A 20204-nucleotide genomic window follows, 5' to 3' on the forward strand; every position below is an offset into this window, starting at 1 on the left:
ATTTACCAGACAGATAAAGCGAATTCCCTCCCTGTTAAAGCACCGACTGTTGTATTTATTTTGCAGTATTTTGACTGTGGAGTCGAGCAGTGAATGAAAACCAAGTTTGAAGTTGGCTTTTCAGTCGAATTTCCGTTCCACCTTAAATGCTGCAGCAGTTACTGCTGCATTCGGTAGCTACACGCAGACTCCTGTACTGTAGTATTTAAGGTGGAACGGGAAATTCTAATGAGAAGTCAGCTAAAGCCTTTATAAGTGTCGTATAGCGTTTATTAAACTTTTACATAAACTCATTTGAAGACATTTCTTTTGAGTTGTGCCTCGGTGTAGTGTATTCTCATGTAGTAACGTTATATTCATTAATATCACAGCTGTTCAATTTAAAAGTTGTTTTTAGTGAACTAAGTTGGTTAATTTCTGACTTTACCCCAACTGTAGCAAAACTAATAATTTCAAAAAGCAGCTTTAGTAACTATCAGCTGTTTTTTTGCATCTATTTTAGCTTATATACATTAAACTTGTGTGTATCGGTGCTTGTAAGGAAGCAATATGTCCAGTAATACATGATATTAAATTTAGAAATCTAGCTAGTCTAGCTAGTCAGTTAATGTCTGTTTTTTTCTACCATGTTGTAACGTTGCCCCAAAATACAAAACAACACCAGTGACTAAAATCACACAGAAGTGAAAAAATGCCTTAAAATTCTCACCAATTCCAATGTTTATTTTAGGCTATCCCTCTTGTTTTTATTGTTTTTATTTATCATTTATTTGTCTGTAAAATTTGCACTGTTAAGCTGTTGAGCCTTATGGGCAGTGCTTCACAGGAAGTTTCAGTTTCACCTTCACTCATGGGCTGACAGATGGGCTTGTCACAGAGAATGCATGGCCACGTCTTTGGTTTGCATCCTTAGTTTCTTTAAAACAAATTTTTTGTTTGTTTGTTTGTTTTTATAAAGCATTTTAGTTTCCTTTGATGCTGCAAATACGTCCCGTGTTCAGCCGTTTCATTAGAAACGTGGACACAAGCCTATGTTATTCCACACTGAAACTTTCACTCACTGCTGTCATCCATTTTCCCTTTTATTCATGTCCATTTTCCCTTTTTACTCATGTGCAGTTCTTACTTATCCTTGGCAAAAAGCCATATTGCTTGAATCAGCGATGTATTGCATTTTAATACCGCATATACACATGGTGCAAATGAAAGATTTTAACCAAAATGTCTGATTCAGTGTGGTCTCCTGCAACTAAGGGAATTTTTTGCAATCACCTTAGGTGCTAACTGATCTCTCCAACACTTGACTAATTGAATTTCAGTGTCAGTTTGACACTTAGTCTTCATGTAAACACAAACACACTAAAGTACAGGATGCACTGTGATCACAAGAGTGTATTTCCTTCTCTACCCAATTTCACATAGGTGTGGCACATTAGTTTCCTATTCAGGCCTCATGTCTTTGATTGTGATAACAATAAGTACAGGTTACTGAGTGGTTTGTTCCTTCTTAAACACTGAGATGTTTTGGACAGCACTCTGTTCTGTGCTGATGTTTGGTTTCCGGAAAGATGACCTTAACAATGATAAGCGAGAGTATTCAGAGAGCAAGAGTATTCAGAGTGGCGTTCCTTTTTTTTAGAATTAAAGTTTTCAGACTAGCAGAGTATCTGTTTTCTCCCTGAACGTGCTGAAACAAACCTACTGGTGAGGCAGAAGACATCCATCAAAATTAGGCCATGTATCCCTCGTGCAGGGTGTCAGAAAAAAGTCACCCAGATGTTGTTGAAATGTAGAGCAATTCACCAAACCGTGGTATTCCAGTGTCAGCCAGGAACTAGGGCTTTACAGCTAAGAGGTAATGCTGGTTGTTGGCTATGATGCTATTGGCAGGCTGTGCACAATGCTTTACCAATATGCAGCTGGTAGCTTGTGTTAGATTGTCCCTCAAGCTATCAAGGCCTATCTCAGATTTTAAACTAAAACCTAATTATAGAGATATGAACACACTTGTTTAGATGAGTGTGGTATGAGTCAGAGTCTCTCTTCTGTCTGACTGGTTTCACAAGATGTGTCATCTGAGGGAAGGAATGATTAAGAAGTCAACATAACTAATGTGGCTTTACAGCAATTCAGTTCTGACAGTGCAGAGAGTGTGATAGTATAGTAATGGGGTGCATAAAATCATGTAAAAAGCTGTAGGGAGTCAAATATACAATGTTTGCAAGGACTAAGGATATGAACAAAGATGTGTATATCTATTTACAACAGTTTTAAATATAAAAACATAAACGTGAGAATGATCGTAATAAAGCTTTTATGATTATTGAATGTTAAAAGTCCACTTCTTACAACATATAGGGATGTTTCTACACATATAATTAATTAAAAAATCACACCAAAGTGCATCACAACATACCACATTAGAACATTCTTTGTGGCGAGAGCAGGAAAGTAAATACAAGAAGAAGGTCCTGTGTGCATATGTCTGTGGGGTTTAACAGAAGGCAGTAACAGAGATGGCATTTGTTCATAGTGTGTTATTTTTTTTGTCTGTGTCATTTGCAATCCTGTAACAAAAAGTACAATATAAATTTCATGATTTATGGGCACCTTCCGAGTAGTAAAGTCAAAGGTGGTATCGGTATCAGTATATGCTTGATCGATATCAGCAGATACTTGAAAATCTTGAAAAAAAAAAAAAAAAAAAAGTTTATTTGGGACTGATGTTTCTGGTGCTCCCAGCCCTGCACATTTTTTCTTATCACACCCCTTGCAACTCTAAAATAGCTTGTTAATGAGCTGATTAGTTGAATCAGGTGTGTTGAAAGAGGAGGAAGCACTAAATGTGCAAAGCAGAGGGAAGTCCCTGGACCAGGATTAAGAAACACTGCTTTGAAGGTTCTTGGTGTGGTTGTTTTTTTCTGCATCCAAGTGCAATTACTGTATTCACGCCTGCCCAAAGAATCGATCCAAAGGTGAAAAAGAACCAGAGTCTGATTAAACCAGACTGGAAAGTAATTTTAGGAGGCTGTAATGTCGTTTTCAAAGATGTCCACTTTGCCTGTTTTTGCTCTGCAGGACCATGCCAGTGTTTTTTTTTCCTGGCAAGAGGTCATGTAGCCCAGGGGATTATCAGGATGGAGCATGTTGGCATTCAGTCACACTGCTGCTTTCTGATTTCTCATTAAGGAGCTCTATATTCTGAAGGATAGGCCGGATGATGGATAAGTCGTATGTAATATACACACCAAAGCACAGGTGCCAGCTGGGCCAGTGCTGAATTTTTAGGGGCCCTTTATTGAGGCTGTATGCAAGAGCCTGGCTTACTTGTACGTTTATCACTAGTGTTTGCTTTTTGCTTAATTTTATCAACAAGTGCTTGCATATAAGAGGATTACATGACAACTTGAGTAGATGTTCAAATAACTGTAAAAGTAGATTTGACAGCTGTGCAAATTAAAGGCAGCCACAGAGCAAAGAGACATTGAAAGAGGTGCTGTAGTAAGTCATATTTTTCCCCATTTCTGCTTTACTCATGTTGATATTCAAATAATAATAATTTATTTAATATCCTGCACTCTGGGTTTGTTCTATTTTGACCAGCATTGTTTCCTCTAATTTCAGATATGTTTTAGTTTGGTTGTACATTTTTTTAGTCTTTCGGAGACTCGTGTTGCTTTTAACACATTTTTGTACATCCGCTTGCTCTATGTTTACAAGCTCTAGCTTATTCGTTTGCTTAGTGTCTTAATGTTCTGTCCTAATCGGACAGTATCGTATCATGGCCAATTTATTGTAATGCTTTTATGAACATGATGTGGATATTGTCTGTGCTTAAAGAGCTTGTTTAATTTGCAGCAAAGTTTGATTTAAAACATTGTACTTTAAGTGTAGGAGAATATTTGGATAGGAATTCTTAAAATATGTGTATGTGACAGTGTATAATTAATGTTTATGTACGTCCATACAACTGTTAGGCCTGTTACACCAGAGTTTATTTAGGCAAACTTGAAGAGCAAAAAAAAAAAAAAAACATGTATTGTGAAAAGTATTGCATATCGTGAGATTTTTTGAGAAGTTTTTAAGACAGCCTGTTGACTAGTTGATTAAACCTGTTTCCTGGGAGATTGTATAACGCAGCTGCAGTGCTGCATGAAGTTGCATGTGCTGCAACACCAAAAATTCTGTCCCTTTTTCACAGCAGTTATTTGATGTTTTCAGTCTGCTATCAACATTACTGGGTTCCCCTTACTCTGTTAATGAAATTAGGAAAACCCCATACAAAGGCCACAAAAAAATATTGGTGTTTATTTTTAGGATCTAATAATAAACTACTCTTCTGTGTTTTTCCATAAACTTTTGGAAAATCCAGATTTTTCATCCTTAAAAAAGGTCTACTTGTGCGTAATGTGTTTATTATAGGGGATGTAGCCTGTTTACTTTTGGAGCCTGAGTAAGGCTTGTCTTTTAAAGGATACGTCCAGTGGTAAAATATCAGTCATGGGGAAGTCCGAAGTTGATCTGAAACCTTTGCCTAATGTTGTGGTGGGCTTTTTTTTCTTTTCACTGTAAGCTATAGGATATTGCATGGGAGCCAGCATGACTGCTGTTTCACATCTCACTGGGTTTAACACACTTTCAGATGTAAGGAAACGTGCGGAGCTTTTGGGTTTTGGTCTGTGACAGTCCACTGCTGGTGAGAGAAAATGTTTACATTCGTTAGTTCCTTTGAATCTAGTGGTTGATTTTGTTTTCAGCTTAGAGAAACTTTATAGACAAAGACTAATGTGGGGGGAAAAAAAATATTTTTTCAATTTCCGGAGTTAGCAGTTGGCCCATGTGGCCAAGTAGAAATTTCTAGTCGACTTTAGGATTCCGTCCTTTATATAAAAACTATAATAAAATAAATAGGTAAGTACCTCATATGTCTGAAGTAAAAGGACCAGATTTCACATTTGTCATTAAGGTTGTACCCGTTTTGACAGTTTAAGTCCTAGCCAGAATTTTTCATGTACATTCATGCAGTTATTTTAGGTCCGAAGCCCAGCTTCACTTATACATTCATCAAGTATCGGTGTGATGACGTTCTTGATTTAAAGGAACATGAATTGGAGAACTAGATCAAAAGCCTAAAGCAGCATCATGTAAAAAAAAAAAAAAAAAAAAATCCCAACATTTACTAACATACTTGTAAAAATCCCCCCACATGTTTTTTTTAAAAAGCTTAAAGATGCAGGACTAGCTTAAATGAACATGTTTACTGATGCAGTTGCGGAACTTTAGAGGATATGTTCTTTTTCACGCTTCACTGAAGTTACATGATGCAGCAGAACTGTGTTTTGTCACAAACAACAATGGGCGACACTCCATAGTCCCTATTACAAGTCAGCGGTACAAACCGTTATTTTTAGGTGTAATTTCTGTGCATATGCTGTGTCAGGCTAGATTTGTATCTGGCAGTTTTTTTGGATCAGATACATTTTAATCATTTTCTGATGAATTCTAAGATGTCATGCCTCGTACCAGAACTGCAAACCAAGTCGGAGGACTTGAACAAATCTTCTACTAATCCTTTTTAGGTCAGCTTTAACTTAAAATTAAACTTTGATTAGTTGTTAGTTATTATTATTATTATTATTTATTTGCGGATTTTTTTTTTTTATATACAGTTTTAGCTACTGTGCCACATCGTATTTTATGCCACTCACTGCATACTGTTACACAAAAGGCATAATTTTCTGTTTGTTAAAATTTATGAAGCTTGCCTATGTCATTGCATGTCAGAGGCATGAAAAAATTATATTTGTTCATTCTAACAAAATTTAGAATAACACCTGTTATTAAGAGAAAACATAATTTGTTATTTTTATTCACGTCTGCACTTCATCTGTTCTACCAGTATTTTGACTGTGTTTTTCACTGGGGGTGCTGCAGGTGTTGCAGGAGTTGAGTAGTCCTCCATGGTTGATTGCGGTCCAGTATCTATTTCTGACTCCACGATTGTTTTGAAACGCCCACTTTCTAACGCCCAATCAAATCCCAATTAATAAAGTCAGGTCCTACCTCAAAGTACAAAAAACAATGTCATAAAAAATAGTTATGATCCTGTTTTATGTTGACTAACAGAGAAAGGCTTTTCTTTTAATGGCATGAACCAAAACCAGTACCCTACCCTATTTGCTGTGCCTCACAAAAATGCAAGTGTAAACATCCAAGATGCATTTAAATCATATTTGCATTTAAATCATATTTGCATTTAAATCAAATATGATCACTTGAACAAACCCCTACAGGAAGTTATTGCAGTGTAAACATGTTTGTCTCTTCAGAACACATCACTGGCATGTGATCAATGTCTTTTATAATGATAATCATGGAGGATGGTGTAATGTAAAGTCATGCACAAGGGTATGTAAAATTATGACTTATTTTCTTTAGCACTGCACAGTAAGAAACAGATGTGCAAATTCGGGTTTGACTACTGAGTGTAAATGCATGTGGTCAGAATCTTTCTCTCACTCATGATCCTGTTGGCCCAGTTCTTTCTTTGGTGTCCAAAAAAAAAAAACCTCACATTAAGTTAGGCTGTCATCCAACCATGCGGAAATCAAAAAAGCCATAGCCTAATTAGCTTGCTGGTTCTCCATGAGAAGTTTATGCATGGTGGTATCAGTTTATTGGCTGTTGTATTTTTATGCCCAGGTCTGCAGTCTTCTGTGCAGTTAATTCCAGGCTGTTTCTTGCACTAGTATGAAGTTTCCACTTTACTATGACAACACCGCTGTAAAGATGAACTCAGTCTTAAAATATCAGCTTACAACTAGAATAAGTGGTCGATTCTGTCAGTGCTGTGTGCAGAAAGCCTAACCACAATAGCGCTTCTGTTTTTAAACCACACAGATCTTCACCACTGTGTCACGGTGCATGGTCAGCAGCAGACTTTTAAAATATATCTGAGAGGAAAAAATGGGTTGTTAGCCTCTAGCCTCCTCTAATTTATTGGTTTGTTTAGCTTGTTTGCTTTCAAAATTAATGAGAGCCTATACACTTAAACATGTATTACACTGGTTTGTATTAATTTTACTGTTACAACCACAGGCAACTAGAGTAAAACCATGTACTGCGCTATATAAAAGTATGAAAATAAGGACAGTATTAAGAATTTTGTTGAGTTTTTTTGATGAGTCAAATAATTTGATATAATTTGAAATAATAATTTGAATATAATTTGATATAATTTGAAATAATAATTTGAAAACGCATTCCTCTCTTTGTGGCTCAAATAGAAACTGTTGTAGATAAACTGAGTACCTAAAGTAAAGTGCTGGATTTTTGTCTAATTTAGTCTTTTGTGTATGACCCCCTGCATTAAAATGTTCATCTTTAGTCACCTACTTTCTATTTTTCACAGAACTAGACAGGCTATTTCTTTGCTAACTGTGCCACTAACTTGTCCACTCTGGGTTTGGCATGCTGCTAACTGCCCTAGCATGTTTCAGGCATTATAACCATCACTGCCATATACTTTTAAACGTCCTTTACATTGACATGGATGTTAAGCAATACATCAAATGATTCTGACAACAGCAAACATGGTGACTGCAGAAGAGGAGGTCACAATATTGAACTTAAAGTAAACAAAATAGCTATTAGAATCAGTGGAGTGAATGGCTACACTGCCTCCACAATTTACATAAAGTACTGCTCTGCTCTGTATCTGTAAGCTTTCAGAAAACATGCACAGATATGGACGAAACTAAAATAGCAGGTAACAAATAACTCATACGTATGTTGCTTTTCCTGAGTCGTGTTATTTCATATTCTTTAGATTCTGGGTCTGTTTCTCTCAGCTTGTCCAGAAATGCATATGTAAAACATGTCCTTTAGAATGTGAATTACACTACACAGAGTGATCAACAAGACACAAACCATATGTAAATACTTAAGTTAATCGTACACGTGACCGTTTCATAGGCAGTTGTACTAATCCCTTAGCTCTGTACTGTATTAAAAAAATGTTCTGTCTCTGTTTGCACTTCAAGCATAATCTTTTTTATTTTTTATTTTAGCAAATTAAGCATAATTTGACTGGTTATGGTTATTCATAGTTAAATTACAAGAGATTTAGGAGAAAATAAAAACACAAACCATAGTCTTAATATGACTGGTTTGCACTTACTGTTTGCACTATATAAGACCTAGAAAAGTTTTATTTTTTATTCTTATTTCTATTTCTTATAGAATTAATTTGTGAGAGAAACCAGTCTGTTAAGTTTGCGTTATATGATTGTCATTTTTAATTTTTGACGCTTTCTTTAAAATTTTTATTGTAAATCTTGTCTCGTCTCGTCTCGTTCTCGTGAACCCAGTAGCGTGTCTCGTCTCGTTCTCGTGAACCCAGTAGCGTGTCTCGTCTCGTCTCGTGATGTTAGTGTCTCATCACACCCCTACTATAGTAGTATAGTAGTATTGTACTGTATCTGTAGCTTGGACGCAGACAATAAACAGTATTTTATAGTTGTATTTTTGTAGTAATTGGTTGGGAGGCAGCAGCTTATATGTCACTGTTGGCTATCTAAGGTTCTACTTGGTTGTAAAAGTAATGTCAAATTGTAACCGGTCTGAGAGGACATTAGATGATTAGTGATTAGATGAATCGGACATGCCCTACTTTTTTGATTCACTGGTTTTCACTCAGCCATCAACTCCCTAGCCCTGGACCAGTTTGCACTCTTTAGCTTGATGAATAAGTCATGGTGTAGTAGCCTCGACTGTTCTGACCCTTTTTCAGCATGTCTTCTAATTTACAACATAAGATAGTTTTGAGTTAGAATTGAGGCACTACAATAATAATAATAATAATAATAACCACCGTACATATAAATCTACTGTGATGTATACATCTACTGTCCTCTCACTGTGGTGTAGAACTGAAAGGTTCAAAGGATCCCTTATTCCTGCTGCTATAAGATAATATAAGATCAGCTATTGACTGTGTACTCTGTTATTACTGTGTGTTTTAGTGTCACGAGTAGCTGTGTTCTGTGATGTACACTTGTGTGCAGTTTTTCGTTTGGAACTTTGCTGTTGGAAAAATAAATTTACCCATTGGGGATTAATAAAGTTAAGTCATGAATAAAAGTGGTAAAAGATAAACACTCACATCTCTCACCAGCACACATTTATCATGGCAATATCTGTGGAAAGTCCCATCAGATTAATAAATTGATGTGTGGTTGCAGATGAAATGGTTACACCCTTTCAAACTGTCCTCACTTAGATATCCTTAGATATCTATGACCCCTTCAAAATGTCACAGTTATAAATGTCTACAGGTTTGTATGTTCATTTATTGACCAGTTTGGAAAATTACATCTTCAGGAATGTACTGGTGTGCTTTACTTTTTTTGATTTATCTGCTAGAAACTACAGATAAATGCAGTTATATTTATGTATCTAAATTATTTTATCTTAGTTATAATTTCTATTGTTTTTCTATTGAAGATGATAAAAACTCTTCATGCTCCTTGTTTGCAGTGCAAAGATAAGAACAGAACGGCCTGTTATTTGTTTACATTGTGACATGATGGACGTAGCATTTCCAGTTAAGCTGTCCTGAAGGATTGTGTGCTATTGCATAACTGGTGAATTTATTTATTTATATATTTTTGGAGTTATTTTAAATAATCAGGATTAACTGAGTTCTCTGGCATGATAATATGTAGCCTAATGTAATATCCACTAAAAGAAGTACGTAAAACCAGCACAACAGACCACAGGCTGATTGTCAGCCACGTCCTGATATATTATAGCACAGCTTGACTGAGCCTGTCCAGGGTTAAAGTGCAGCCGTGTCTGTCAGCGGGTTTTGACCGTGTGGACAACAGATGAAAAGCCACCTGTCTGACTGGAGAGAGGGCTTTCTCAGTCACTCGCTCTGCTGATGGTCTCAGCTGGCATTATGCTGGATCTAATCTGGCCTGTGACCAGAAGTATTTGTTGGATTATAGGAGCGAGAGGTTGAAGGATTTGAGGAGCGGTTGAGGCTTTCCTTACAATAAGACCAGATTGGAGCTGTTGGACTTTTATCATGTGGAGCAGAGCAGATTGGATATTTTGGGGATTTTAGATGACAAAGGGGAGCTGATGAAGGTATTTATTATATGCCCGGTATCAGCTGGGTGAACTTTTATTGTGAAATGTATTGAGCTTGATACAAGACTAAATATAGTATGTTTTACATCTTTACATATTTTTCCCTGTCTGTGGGTTTCATTTTGTCTGTCTGTTTTATCTACCCACTTGTGTATATGTTTTGTTCTTATATTGTTGTAAATTTTTGTGTGCTTTTTGACATAATTAAATATGTTTGCTGTTGTTCTTAGAGATTGTGCATTAGATTATAGTATGTATCAGAGTAACTCTCTCTGTTGCACATCTTTGTCAGCAACTGAGAGCCTTTAGAGCCACATAAAACAAATGAGAATCTCTAGTTCAGTTCAGTAAAATAACAACTTTTTTTTATTGTGCATATTGTAAATTTAATCTAGATTAAAGTGTAAAATAACAGTTTGTACTCCTACACAAGTGACCAAATCAACATTTTCCTCTTTTAAACACTGCTTAGTTCAGCTAGACCCATTGTGTTGGTGCACTGAAAGCCATTTCCCTGTCTTGATACTCCCACTGTGGCTCACGCAACAATAAACATCCAAATAAGGAGTTGAAGATGGGTCTAAACTTTCTGAATGAAAGTCGCATTGCTGTCAGTTGACCTGTGAAGTTGACCTGCTGTCAGAGAACAGAGAGGAGAGACAGGTGGTGAAATAGGTGCTGGTAGACAGTGGATGTTCCATTAATCTATGTCTGGTTGAGACCACCTAAACCACTGAACCAGATCAGCATATTTGTTGGCACTGTATCCCATATGGTTAACATACAACATGGTTCTGTATAATGAAACTAATGGGATAATGATGACATACTGTTATTCTTTATGTAGTTTTTTTTTTATCTTGAATAATGAAAAATGATGAAAAGTGAAAGACTTTTAAACAGATAGTAGAACAGAGATGTAGAGCAGTTACGTATCAATAATGTATCGCAAAGAAAAAATGATACAGTATATTGTGATATCGATTAGGGGTGTGAGATTAAAATGTGACGATATTTCTCGTCAAGCTTAACCCTGTCTCACAGGGGAAAAAGCAGTTTAGTGTGGACTTTTTAAGAGGAATCTGGCAACACAGTAGCGATAGCAGCGAGTGTGGTGGCTGTGCAGTGAGAGCAGCTCTCCGCAGAAGAGGAAAATTCAGGCATTTGCATAGAAGATGCTTCTGCTACTTTTAAGTTGTATGTCTGGCTGCATTTTGGCTCCAGTGGAAACAATAAACGGTAACAGAGTGACCAACAAGATACAAACCATATATAAATACTGTAAGTAAATCCTACACGTGACATAGGCAGGTGTACTAATCCCTTAGCTTTGTTTTGCAGTTCAAGCATAGGCTTAATATGACTGGTTATGGTTATGCATAGTTAAATTACAAGAGATTTAGGAGAAAAAAAAACACAAACCATAGGCTTAATATGACTGGTTGTGGTTTGCACTTATTGTTTTCAAGACCTAGAAAAGTTTTATTTTTAATTTTTATTCTTATTATTATTTCTATTTCTTATCAAATCAATGTGTGAGAAACCAGTCTGTTATGTTTGCGTTTTTGTCAAATAAAACTCATTTTTGATGTTTTCTTTAAGATTTTATTTTTAAATCTCGTCTCGTGACATTCGTGTCTCGTCACACGCCTAATATTGATGTCTCTCAGCCAATCACATTGCAGGGTTGAATTAACAGTGGTATATTTACATTTTCAAAATACTATACTGTTACTTGGATTGTTGGGACTAGGGTCTTTCAATGACTATGATCGAGGTTTTGTTAGAAGTTGTCTAGGAGCTCAAGGTCCACTCATATTTTTTGAAAACAAGAAAAAAAAATCACTGATCTTACTTAAAAGGTTAAAAAGAATGTTTTAATTTTAATCTAGTCATATTTTTGCATGCTACTGTTAAGCATATACTCACTGTGCTGGTACTTGCAGTACTGGTGATCTGCAAGACATCAGAGCAGTCTTGCATGCCATGTACAGTGACTACACTAATACCCTGTGCTCTGTTATCTAGGTCACAGTCTAAAGGAATCTTCAAACAGCTTTTTTGCCCATATGATTCTGCTTTGCTGCCTTGTGCTGGTGCTGTGTTTGTCTGGTATCCGGTCTCGGCTTCATTGAAGGATTATTCAGGCATGTCCAGAATGTCTGTTTAGGTATTTGCTCATGAGCTTGTCCAGAGTCCTGTGCATAACTTTAGTATGTTATCTTAGAAAGAGCCAGAACTAAAGTGGTGGTCTAGTCAAGGTGGTATGACTGGCACTTGTCCATTTTATGTACGTTCATTGGAGGCCAGCACATTGCTTATAAATAAATGAACTGATATACTGCCTGTCTAAATTATGGCCTTATTTTAACTAAAGCATTAAAAGATTTGCAGGGTGGAATAATGTGTTTGGGTATTTGCCACGGATTGCCTCTTCACACAGACCTCCTGCATTAAGGCTGCATTCACATGACCAGCTGTATTGCTCAATTCTGATTTGTTGCTCAGTTTTCACTACATGCACACTTCCGCATCCGAATTCAACAAAATGTCATGACATAGTAGTTACAAAAGCCTGCAGAGAGTTTTTAATTTTAATCAAAATATTCTGGTGCTGTCACCATATATCAACAGAAGCTGGGACTTCTTTTCAAATTTCTCACCATGCCACACTGCATTTTGACAGAACTACATTAAATTAAAGCCATAATGAGCTGCTGTAACCTACAGTTGGTCTGTTTTTACTTGACATTTACACAGAAATAGAGTCATTTTATAAAAAAAAGGCTAAGGCTAAGTTTTCTCATCTTAAACTATAGCTCTGTACAGCTTATGTTATTAGTACAAATACTGCTGATTCTGGCAGTTAGCATTGCGGCTTAACCACCCCAACACCGCCAAACCTAGCTTCTGTGTCTGTTAACATCACAGCGCCAACTTAGCCAAGCCTGGCAGTTAGCATCATGGCTAACCTGCTCCAACCTTGCTGAGCCCGACTGCTGTGCTGGTTTGCATCGCAGCTCCAACCCTGCTGAGTCCAGCTGTTGGTATCATGATTAACCTGGTTTGGGAAGAGGTAGTAAACTAAAGTGTGATAAGTTACACTGAATGTATGGGCCTGTCACCACTAGAGGAAACAGTGTCAGATGTGACAGTTAATTCTTTCTGCATTGATAGTTCACATTCATGGTTGTAAGTGACCCATGTCTGTCATTTGTATAAACTAGTCTGACTTCTAGACCCTCATGTTCACTTTATCATTATCTTTACATGAGATTTTCCTGTTGTCTGCAGTCTCCTCTAGATTAGTTTGAAGCAAGTAAACTGAAGAAAGTGTATTATCCAAAGCTCCGACTTGACATCCATTTTTTATTCCTTTTTCTCCCGTAATGTTTCTCCTCCCATTTGAGGTTTTGGATATGTCATACTAGATTACAGTCACTTTAGTCTTCTTAAAGATACCAAGTAAATAAAGCAGCCTTTTTCTGCCACTTCATATGGATCTGTCATAAGAGGAAATGTGAAATATAAAGGATCAAATATTTTGTGTGTTTCATTTTTACAAGAAGCATGTGATTCTACAGGCTGTTCTGATTTTCTGGTAAATTCTGTCACATCAAACAACAGTCCCACCTTCCTACTCAAACAAAGCCACCCCCACAGCCAGCAATAAGACTTTAGCATTGTAGCTGCCAACAGTTCTACACATACACTGCTGACCATGTAGTAGTGTGTAGTACAGTTGCACATATTGCTAACATTACATTTCTGTGTGATTGGCTAATGCTCAGTTTAGCAGACTCTTTCCATGGATATTAAGCTAATGGTGGTAGCACTGGGGCTTTAAAAGCAGAATTAGTGTTAGTGAGAAGCAACAGACTGGAAAGACGTTTAAACAAAGGGAAAGGGTAAACAAAGAAAGAGAAAAGGGTGCAAAAGTTTGTTTGTTTGCTAGTATACACAGTTATTAGCTACTTGGCACAGTAACAGCCACTGGCTGCATTGTGTAGTCTAGCGTATCATAGTTAATCAGTCTAATGAGAACGTTGTTTTTATTATTGTAGTTATGTCATTGTTTGTGGTCGCTTACGCTGTATTCAGATTTGAGTCACTTTCACGTGGTCCTAAATCAGATTCGTATCCGATTAATGGCCATGCGACATGAATGTGAATGGTCAAATTGGGATTCATGCATCTTTCTGTTTTTTTTACGCATGTGTTATGTGCTTCTCTCTCATACCCACACATCTCTTGGTGCAGCTGTGCAGCTATAGCAGCAAAAACAGCAGATACTCACCTCCTGGACCTGAGCATGTACTTCAGAACAGCTGTTTACTCTCCACTCCAGCAAAAGATGCACACCATTTGAGCTGCTAACTCATCCATTTCCCTTTATAAAGATACAAATCGTTTCTCAAATCTGAGTTTTTTTTTTGTTGCTAAAGAAGGCGACGTTTATACACTTATCAATGTACATATGTGAGACATTTCAGGGACAGATTTCATCCACATTACACACAGATACAGGTCACTTACATTTGTGAATGTAAACCGTCAAGATAGCCAAATCCAATCTGAGCAAAAAATCTGATTTGAGCAATGTGGCTGGTAATATAAACATAGCCTAAGTTTTTTTGCCCAAACGCTCTTCTAGTTTACGTATGCAGATACCAGCAGAGAAGCTTCATAGATTGGTCCTTCCCCAGTCTGCCTAGCACTAGCTTTTAGCCTTTTTAGACCCACTCCCAAATTATCCCGCTTTCTCCAGAGGACTGGATTGGTAGTAATATTATTTCAAGACTTCTGTAACAGTCTTGGGGTTTTACTCTTCTGTTGTAAAACAGAGCTATTTACAACTGTGTTTGAGCTTTACAGGATGTTCATTCAGTTGAATATAATGAATACTGAATAGTAAATTTTATATGTATCTGAATTCTGAAACCTGGACAGTACCCAGGAACATCCCTAATGTAGACTGTTAAGCATGTGTGTTTAATCACATGTAGTGGGAAATTCATTAAAGGCCAGTAACACTTACGGTAAGTTTGATCTTGGGACAAAGAGTGTGTCATATCCCAGCTGAGACGTCACATTTTGGAGACACACTGTTTATACATTTTTCTTCTGTTCCTTTTCCAGATTCTGAGATGAAGAAAGATATCGAGTTATTAATAGCTGAAGAACGGGCTGAAATCATCTCAAAATATGACAAGGTTAGTCACACATCTTCATGAACTTGTGTTGTTGCACAAGCCAAGTTGGACTGTCGCTATTGTAAATTTTTTTGTGTGTCATCCAGCTCACACAGTATTTTATTATAGCCTCAGTCAGACACTGTTACAGATAGCCTCTCAGGTTTGGGGGTTTAAAGAATGACAAAGCAACCACTTGAAACAGCACATGTGTCTGGCATGCTTGTTGCTATTTGGGAGCTATTTCTCTTGCAGCTGTAGTCCTGCTTCAGCCAACCCTGCTTAGGGATTGGTGCAGAATGTTTTTTTCTAAACTTTGTGCGAACACATAGAAAAGGACAGCTTATTCAGTGTTAAAAAGGACATTATTTTAAACTCGGTTCATTTAGATTACTGATTGTTGCTGCTGAACTTTTGATAGTGGCTGATATTTGATATAGTCAGCACTGCTTTCTGATTTGTGGGGTTAACAGTGTTTGTTAGCTCTGATATGATGCTGTGCTAATAGATACCCACTCTTTGGGCTAAAAGATACACTTTAGAGAGGATTATATGACCAATGAGCCACATCAGTAAGCCTCACAAAGTTGCTGCAATCCTTAACTTACAAATAATTGGCTAAATTGGAGAAATATCCACTGATCACATGTTTTAATTTAAAATGGGCTAATACTGATACATAGCCAATCAATCTTTCCACATCTACATTCTATGAAGCCTCTCCATAATAAAGATCACTTTTCAGAATCCTGCTTTGACGCCTTTGTAGATGATTGATAGATAATCGGTGATAGAGGAACCAGTTTCTTGGCAATCCATACAGTAGCTATTTGCCCTGAAGCTGAGAAACTATGCAGTAAAAAGCTCCTTTTCCCTGATCTGCACTTATATTTTTGATGTGTCCTATTTGATTAAAGTCAGGAGGTAGATGGAGGAGTCGAGGCTTGTAGAGAGTAAACAGTTATAGACTAATTCTACTCAGAGATGGGGGAAGTGATGGATGCTTGCTGTGATAGAGTGCAGCTGTGTGTCAGACTGTATCTACACTCACATTTGGCAGCCATTGATTGTAGTCAAGGCAGAAACACTAAGTTTGGAAGCCATTAGAGAGTACAAAGTCAAGATGTTAAAAAAAAGGAAAAAAAGCAGAAGTGGCTCTTCTCTTTTTTATGGGGTTTATTGCCGGGTATCTTTGAAACATTCTTTTAACTAAAGTTAAATACAAGCTATTTTAGGGTTCTAGGCAATGAGTTTTATTCTTTGGAAAATTCCATATTATCCACTTTCGAATGTGTTTATAGTTGGGCAGTTTTTGTTTGTTTGTTTCAGTAAATATCTTACTTTGGTAATTTAGTTGTGTGTGTGTTTTTTTTTTTTTAAGGTTTTTACTTTTTGTTTGTTGGTTCATTGAATGTTTTAATAGTTTGTAAGTAATTTTTATAGATTGTTTTAATAGTTTGTTAGTTATTATAGTTATTATAGATCATTTAATTTGTTAAGTTACATCAGAATGATAAAACAACTAATATATATACAAAACATTTCATGCAGACATATTCTGTAATAATATTCCCAAATTCTGCTTTTTTTTTGTCTTCATATTTTATTAAATTTTTTTTAGCACAGAAATAATTGTGAATGGTGAGGAGAGGATATACTTTGTCAGTATAATGTGGGCCAGTCTTAGTATATTTAGCAAATGTTAAATTGTGCAACCAGTCACAATTTGTAAGCAAGTAATGCCTCATAAATTGCCAAATTTCTCTACATTTTGCCAGCACAGTCTGTCTTTCCATGGCTTTGTTTTGCTCCTGTTTTTTTTTTTCCTGATGGCTTTTTTTTTTTCTTCTTCTTTTTTTTTTTAATGATTGCAGGGCAGAACAGAGGACGCGCACATTAACCCTTGGGAAGATGCCAACTACAGCCTTTACAAGGTCATGGACCGCTTCGGCTTCCTGCAGTAAGTCATGCAGCACTCTTCGTTCTCCAGCAGACAGTGGAGCATTTACTGTACAGGCTTAATGATGAAGTTACTGAGAAGACCACAGCGGTGGAAGCATAGGTCATTAATCAGTGAGAAAATGATCTGCAGTTGCCTATGTTTTTTTTTAACCCTTTTGTGACATTTTTGTGGGGTTTATATAACTGTGACCTTACAGTCCCTGTGCTGAGGAAGGATGTAGGTTTGGTTCCTTTTGATACTGATCCTGGTTACATTGTCATACATGCAGACAGAAGTAGAGCTGAAACTCATGTTTTGTTTCATGATGTCCTGACTGTGTTGCTTCTTCTTTCTACCCAGTGAGAAGGAGTTGCCCACTCCAAGTGCAGTGGAGGAAAAGGTCAGATCCTGTTTCCCTTTACAAAATTAAAATACATTTAAAGCGTTTAATTTTATTCAGATATCCAATTTGTTTGAATGAATTGGTCCTTAGTTAACACTCTCATTTGCTTTCTTTGTTCACAGCATAAGCTTCAGGAGATTGAGAGAGCGGAGAAGTGGCTTAAGATGGTGAAGAAATGGGACCAAAAGTACCATAACAGTGAAAAGGTAAGGAAAGGCATGCTTCACATAGTTCCACTGAGCGTGGGCACAGACAATAGATCCCGTTCCAGCATTTCCTCATCCTGTGTGTGTGCGTGTTTGCGTGTTTGTGGTGCAGATGATGAAGCGTGTGTATAAGGGGATTCCCCTGCAGCTGCGGGGCCAGGCTTGGGCTCTTCTGCTGGAAGTGGAGAAGGTAAAGGAGCAGAATCAGGGGAAGTATGAGGTAAGACAATATGATAGAGTACATATAATGGGGGTGCCCAGATAGGCTTGCTATAAAAAAGCTGAGCAGGGGCCCTTTGTGATGAATATAATTTTAGCTCTATAAGTTTAGAATCTTTTAAGTCATGTTTTTCACGGATTACGTTTGAAATAATGTTTGACTTTTCCATTTGCAACAGGCAATGAAGAAACAAGCCAGACTCCACTCAACAGAGATCAAACAGATAGACCTGGATGTCAACAGGACTTTTAGAAATCATGTAATGTTCATGGAAAGATTTGGAGTCAAGTAAGTCAGTGAACATACAGTACAGGCAAAAAGTTAGGACACACCTTCTCTTTTTCAGTGCGTTTTCTTTATTTTCATGAGTATTTACATTGTAGATTCTCACCGAAGGCATCAAAACTATAAATTTAAGTTTTATGTACTTAACAAAAAAAGGTGAAATAACTAAAATAAATATATATATATATATATATATATATATATATATATATATATATATATATATATATATATATATATATATATATATTCAAGTTTCTTCAAAATACCCATCCGCTGCTCTGATTACTGCTTTGCACACTCTTGGCATCATTCTCTCAATGAGCTTCAAGAGGTGGTCACCTGAAATTATTTTCCTACAGTCTTGAAGGAAGGAGTTCCCAGAGGTGTTTAGCACTTGTTGCCCCTTTGCCTTCACTCTGTGGTCCAGCTCACCCCAAACCATCTGGATTAGGTTCAGGTCCGGTGACTGTGGAGGCCAGCTCATTATTTGTTAAGTGCCTAACTCCACATGTTCTCATTCATAGTTTTGATGCCTTCAGTGAGACTCTACAATGTAAATACACTGTAAAACCAGATAAGTTAACTAAACTCAAAACTTTTGTTGTAACCGATTAACTAATAAATTTTAAGTTCATGAAATATAATTAACTACAATTAAAAAATATAATAAAGTACAATTAACTTAACAAATACATATACATATATATTTAAATTTAATATTTTCCTGAACTTGTATTTAGTCTTCTTTCTGGTTTCATTCAACTATTTTTTTAAATACTCATAAATGTAAATGATGCTCTACAGTCTACAACACAGAGGCCAAGTATTTAATGATAACATGTGATCTACAAGTTTACCTAAGGTAGCCCCGGGTGAATCACTACACACTGATGGTGAGTGTCAGAAACTGTTGGACACACACAGTATGCAAATAGATTGTGACAGAAGCCAATGGAAAAGAAGCTGTTAATGGCAACAGACTAAACTCGGTTATTATAAGTTGATTCAACTCAAAGATCTCAGTTTAAATGTATATGTGCCCACGAATGTTCAACTAACTCAAAATAGTTGAGTATTGTTTAGGAATCTCCAATTTTATGTAAAACAGACTTAATTTATTTGAGTTCAAACAACTTCTGGGTTTACAGTGTAGTCATGAAAATAAAGAAAACGCATTGAATGAGAAGGCGTTTCCAAACTTTTGGCCTGTACTGTACTTAAACACCTTTTTCTCTTTTTCTCTCTCTATCACTCTCTTTGTCTCTGCCACACTCACGTACACACACACCATTTTAATAAATGTCATGTAATCACAATGACTAAGTTCTACAGGAGGGTTTAATTTTTAAATAGTGGAAACAAGAAATGAAGATGTGATGATTCCCATTCCAGAGACAAAGGCAGAATAAATGTTAAGGTAGATCAATTTTACAGCTAAAAAGAACATTCATAATGTAACCAAATAATAATAAATAATAAATGAATCCTGCGTAGTATAAAAATATCTAGGCTGCATCCCAAAATCACATAGTACTTCACATGCTAAGCTAATGTATGAATATTAGTATATTAATAGTCCACAACATTCACGTATGATTAACTGTGCTATTCTTAAACAGTGTTTTTGTTGATGCACTGTAAGAAAAGCACTCCTATGTGTATCAGATGTTTTGTCTCCTGGCTCCAGAAAGCCACTGCTGATTCTTTGTGTTTGTTTACTTTTAGTCTGGAGTTCTTTCTGCCATTGTGTCTTGGCCCCATGGCCTTTTGCCTTCAGGTGCATGTGAAGTGAATAGTG

At 36.6% G+C, this 20204-nt stretch overlaps 1 protein-coding gene and 1 long non-coding RNA gene across 3 annotated transcripts in view; one reads left to right on the top strand and one right to left on the bottom strand.

Moving 5' to 3' along the window:
* LOC125799037 (uncharacterized) overlaps positions 1 to 20204 on the bottom strand; it is a 34883-nt gene that overhangs the window by 12210 nt on the left and 2469 nt on the right. The window contains exon 2 of the long non-coding RNA XR_007437854.1: positions 15194 to 15297. This is a non-coding gene — a long non-coding RNA (uncharacterized LOC125799037). The remainder of the gene's footprint in view (positions 1 to 15193; positions 15298 to 20204) is intronic.
* si:dkeyp-19e1.3 (USP6 N-terminal-like protein) overlaps positions 1 to 20204 on the top strand; it is a 31659-nt gene that overhangs the window by 394 nt on the left and 11061 nt on the right. Inside the window, exons 1-7 of one of the 2 annotated variants that reach the window (XM_007228295.4) lie at positions 9907 to 10152; positions 15295 to 15368; positions 17222 to 17307; positions 17650 to 17689; positions 17815 to 17898; positions 18011 to 18118; positions 18297 to 18406. In XM_007228295.4, coding sequence (XP_007228357.3) covers positions 15303 to 15368; positions 17222 to 17307; positions 17650 to 17689; positions 17815 to 17898; positions 18011 to 18118; positions 18297 to 18406 — 494 coding nt within the window. In that variant the 5' untranslated portion in view covers positions 9907 to 10152; positions 15295 to 15302. Of the gene's footprint in view, positions 1 to 9906; positions 10153 to 15294; positions 15369 to 17221; positions 17308 to 17649; positions 17690 to 17814; positions 17899 to 18010; positions 18119 to 18296; positions 18407 to 20204 lie in introns of those variants that run through there. The other variant, XM_015600899.3, reaches the window with a different exon arrangement.

This window comes from Astyanax mexicanus, chromosome 2 (genome assembly GCF_023375975.1).
Source record: "Astyanax mexicanus isolate ESR-SI-001 chromosome 2, AstMex3_surface, whole genome shotgun sequence".
NCBI classification, from domain to species: domain Eukaryota; kingdom Metazoa; phylum Chordata; class Actinopteri; order Characiformes; family Acestrorhamphidae; genus Astyanax; species Astyanax mexicanus.